This window comes from Athene cunicularia (assembly GCF_003259725.1).
Source record: "Athene cunicularia isolate RWA chromosome Z unlocalized genomic scaffold, athCun1 chrZ_part2, whole genome shotgun sequence".
NCBI classification, from domain to species: Eukaryota; Metazoa; Chordata; class Aves; order Strigiformes; family Strigidae; genus Athene; species Athene cunicularia.
This window is the reverse complement of record NW_020799143.1, coordinates 21,271,825-21,275,252: the sequence shown is the minus strand read 5'-3', so window position 1 is coordinate 21,275,252 and position 3,428 is coordinate 21,271,825. Positions and strand designations below refer to the sequence as shown.

Here is a 3,428-nt window from a genome sequence, read left to right as displayed (position 1 = left end):
GCATATTATATATATATATATATATATATATATATATATATATATATGGAAAGAACTTACCTTGTCAGTGGGTTGATTCAGTATAGGCAGTCTCTCTTCAATTTTGTCTAGACCTATGCATGCATAGTTGTTGGCAACTACAACTATAAAAGAAATTACAATAGTTGGTTTTAATGTTTGGATGGGGTTTTTTTTCTTAGTATAAGTAACTCCAATTGAGAATTCCTCTTGAAACAGAGCTCATGCAACAAAGCTCTTAAAGTAGTTTCCTCACCTTTTTAGTGAGATTTGAGTCAGCAAAGCCCAAGAACAAGGCAGGTTTACATACCAGCAAAAAACCCCCCACACTTGCAGGCAGGGAAAATCCATTTGATACTTTACAAGCAACTGTTTGAACATGATGAAGCACTTGGCCTGCTGCCACTTTGTGAAATCAGGCTCCTGGTTACAACAGCCTTGTGACATAGTTGCCAAATTTAATCACAAGTTGTTCTCAGTGAGAGAAAGTACAAAAGTAGATTTTGAAACCAGGTGAAAGGTAAAGGTGGTGTTGAGCAAGAGACTACGTAAACATCTTGCATATCAAGGAGTCAGTGTCAGTTTAGTATTACAAAAGCTGGAAACTGCTTTCACTCTGGATTTTTTTTTTTTTTTAAATCATACCCATCTGTAATTAGTTGCTCAACAAGCTAGGCAACAGGTTCAGTCAGCTACCTGAAACAGCATGCCAGACCAGCATGACCATGCTAAACTAAGCGCATCTGGATATACAAAGCAATCACTTGAATTAAAAGTTAACAGCTCCATCTTTGACTTACTTTGTGGTTCCAGTTTCTGGATGATAGGCATAGCACTTGTCATGGCTACCGAAGTAATTGTCTTCACCCCTTTCTCTGCCATCTCACATACTGACTTCAGATAAGGATGGTTATCCTTTGTGGTGATGTAAGCTGTGGACACCATATCATAGGTGGAGCTCACCAAGGGAAGGTTTACAACCCGTGATACAATGTTCTGTTTAAAATAGAAAGAGATTAGCTGACTCCTATTTTTCTGAATTAGACAAAAAACTATGGGGCTAACTCATACATACCTGGTGTGGATCAATTGCTGCCAATGCCATTTTTCCAGGTCTTGAATCTTACACAACCTGTGAAAGAAGAATATCTGAGTTACAGCATCCTCATTAACCACTTAATCTAACAAGACCTTGAAACCAACAACCCTTTTGTAATCAACCCCACTGGTCAAGGGGATTAGGATGTTCACATTCTTGCATACAGAAATTACCTTTTATTGTAACAATCCAGAAATCCAAAACTTTGTTTGCTAATTACTTTGGTTTAGGTAACACAAGTAGAGCACATGCAAGAGACAGGTTTTGAGGTACAGCAGTTCACTGCAGATTTACCGAAGAGTTACTGACTGGTAGATGAATTTGTTTGTCTACAAGAAAATAGACACACTTAGGCTTACCTGTTGAGTCAGGACAAAGAAACACCAGCCAGTGAGTCACTACAATGTCTAAATCAGATGAAGACTCCAACAACAATAGCTTTAATCATATTAGATCTGTTAGCATAAGAGAGTCAAGTCTGAAAACTTCAGTTATCATTGCTGCGAGATCTTGAAAACACATGGAAGACTAATATTAATTTCCAGTAACCTTAGCTCATGGAGTTCATCATCTCTAGTGCCATGCCTGATGCCCACATAGGGCTCCTCCCTGCTCAAAAGTTATCATTCCTATAACACACAGAGCATAGAATTTTTCCACTGCAGAAAACAACTCTCCTTTATGCTATTTTAGACTTAACTATTACCCATCCTACAGTAAAACAGGCTGCAGACACCAGTCATTCAACAAGCTTATGCTACTGTACTTTCCAACATGTATTCCCATGGAGAAAAAATATTAACAGCTCTTTCCATATAAACCCTATAAAAGGCGAGGGGTATTGCAGTACCACATAAGGAGAACACGCAGAAGTGCAGTCAGCCTAGGCATACATGCAGGCTGAACTAAGACTGCAAGAAGCACTTTTTGTGTTGATGGTTTTATGACACTTAAATTCCAGAACCTGCATAAATGAAGGCAGCAGAAAGGCAAGCTAAAACTCAGTCCTCAAAAGGACTGTGGTTTCCAAGGGTTTGTTCTCGATTTGTCAAAGAGCCAATAGCAGTTTTCTGTCTCATACATATGAGAAAATCAAAGGGAGTGTGTTAATATTCTGCCTGGGGTCAAGTAAAACTTTTCCCCACTACATAAAGGGGAACATGGGCAAAAGCATACTGTTAACGTTTTACAGGCATATTTGCACATATTAACACACACATGCCATAAGGTAGTGCCTGTAATGAGATTAGCAACTGAACCTAGAACATACAAGCAGGTAATAGACAAGGGTTACAGCAGTAACAGAGTTTTCCTTCCATCAGGTGATGAAATACTCCCAGAAAGTATTGTTTCTCATATAGCATTACAAGTCGGATTAGAGTACAACTGGATTTCACCTTGAACTGCAAAGCATGCTCTAGGAAAGAGGAGACTAATAGCACAGATTCTGGCCTCTGAAAGGAAGAAGGGCCCTTATTTTAAGGACTACTCAGTATTTGTAGTATGTCCCAAAAGATCCAGCCACACACGGCACGGATTTCAATTTTAGTCACTAAAATAGAAGAGTTTATCTATAAAGTTATTCCTGCTCTTAAAGACAGGGAAGATAGCTAGGATCTTGCACAGTTTCAGAGATCCCCCGAGTAGTTTCAGCTCTGGCAAAAGTCAGATCCACTTCAGCTGGAGCAGGTAAGCGAGACACCTGAATCAAAGCTCATGGTACAAAAGTGTATTTCGGAGACAGCAAAAGATCCTGAACAGGAAAGTGAATGAATTGTCACGGATTTCATTTCTACTTTCCCACCCTCGCTATGGAAAGAATTAAAGACCAGAAAGCAGCACAACGAGCCACGCGGAAGAGTCAAGGAGCTTGCCCCAGCTAACTGCGGTGCCCAAGGGAGGAAGGCGTCGCAGATTCCAGGTGCCACCACGGACCTCTTCAGGGATGGGGCAGTCCAGGACCATTCCTGGGGGCGAGAAGGATCTCGGGACTGCCTGGCCCCGGGGGAGCCTTAAGCAGCCTACCGAAATACACCGGGATTTGGGCGGAGGGACCGCGGGGGCGATGACGGAGGCAGAGGGGGCGAGTCGCAGAGGGAACCGCAGCGCAGGCCCGCTCCGCCGGCAGCTCCAACGTACTACGGAGTCAGCCCCGCCGAGCACTCCAGGCCACCCCGCTCACCTCCGCAGGCGTACTCACCCGCGCAGGGAAGAAGAGGAGCTGCTGCCGCCGCCTGCGGAGGCCCGGCCTCGCCCCGCTATTTATGGGCAGCGGCCACTCTGGCCGCGCGCCGCCCGCTTCTCTCGCGAG

The 3,428-nt window shown here is 43.3% G+C and overlaps 1 protein-coding gene across 5 annotated transcripts in view; it reads right to left on the bottom strand.

Moving 5' to 3' along the window:
- PLIN2 (perilipin 2) overlaps positions 1 to 3,419 on the bottom strand; it is a 14,237-nt gene extending 10,818 nt beyond the window's left edge. For 3 of the 5 annotated variants that reach the window (XM_026866300.1, XM_026866304.1, XM_026866303.1), the window contains exons 1-4: positions 3,318 to 3,419; positions 1,094 to 1,150; positions 819 to 1,014; positions 61 to 143 (exon numbers count right to left, since the gene is read on the bottom strand). In XM_026866300.1, the coding sequence (XP_026722101.1) occupies positions 61 to 143; positions 819 to 1,014; positions 1,094 to 1,123 (309 nt within the window). In that variant the 5' untranslated portion in view covers positions 1,124 to 1,150; positions 3,318 to 3,419. Of the gene's footprint in view, positions 1 to 60; positions 144 to 818; positions 1,015 to 1,093; positions 1,154 to 2,727; positions 2,980 to 3,317 lie in introns of those variants that run through there. The other 2 variants (XM_026866301.1, XM_026866302.1) reach the window with 2 other exon arrangements.
- Between the last annotated feature and the right edge of the window lie 9 nt (positions 3,420 to 3,428).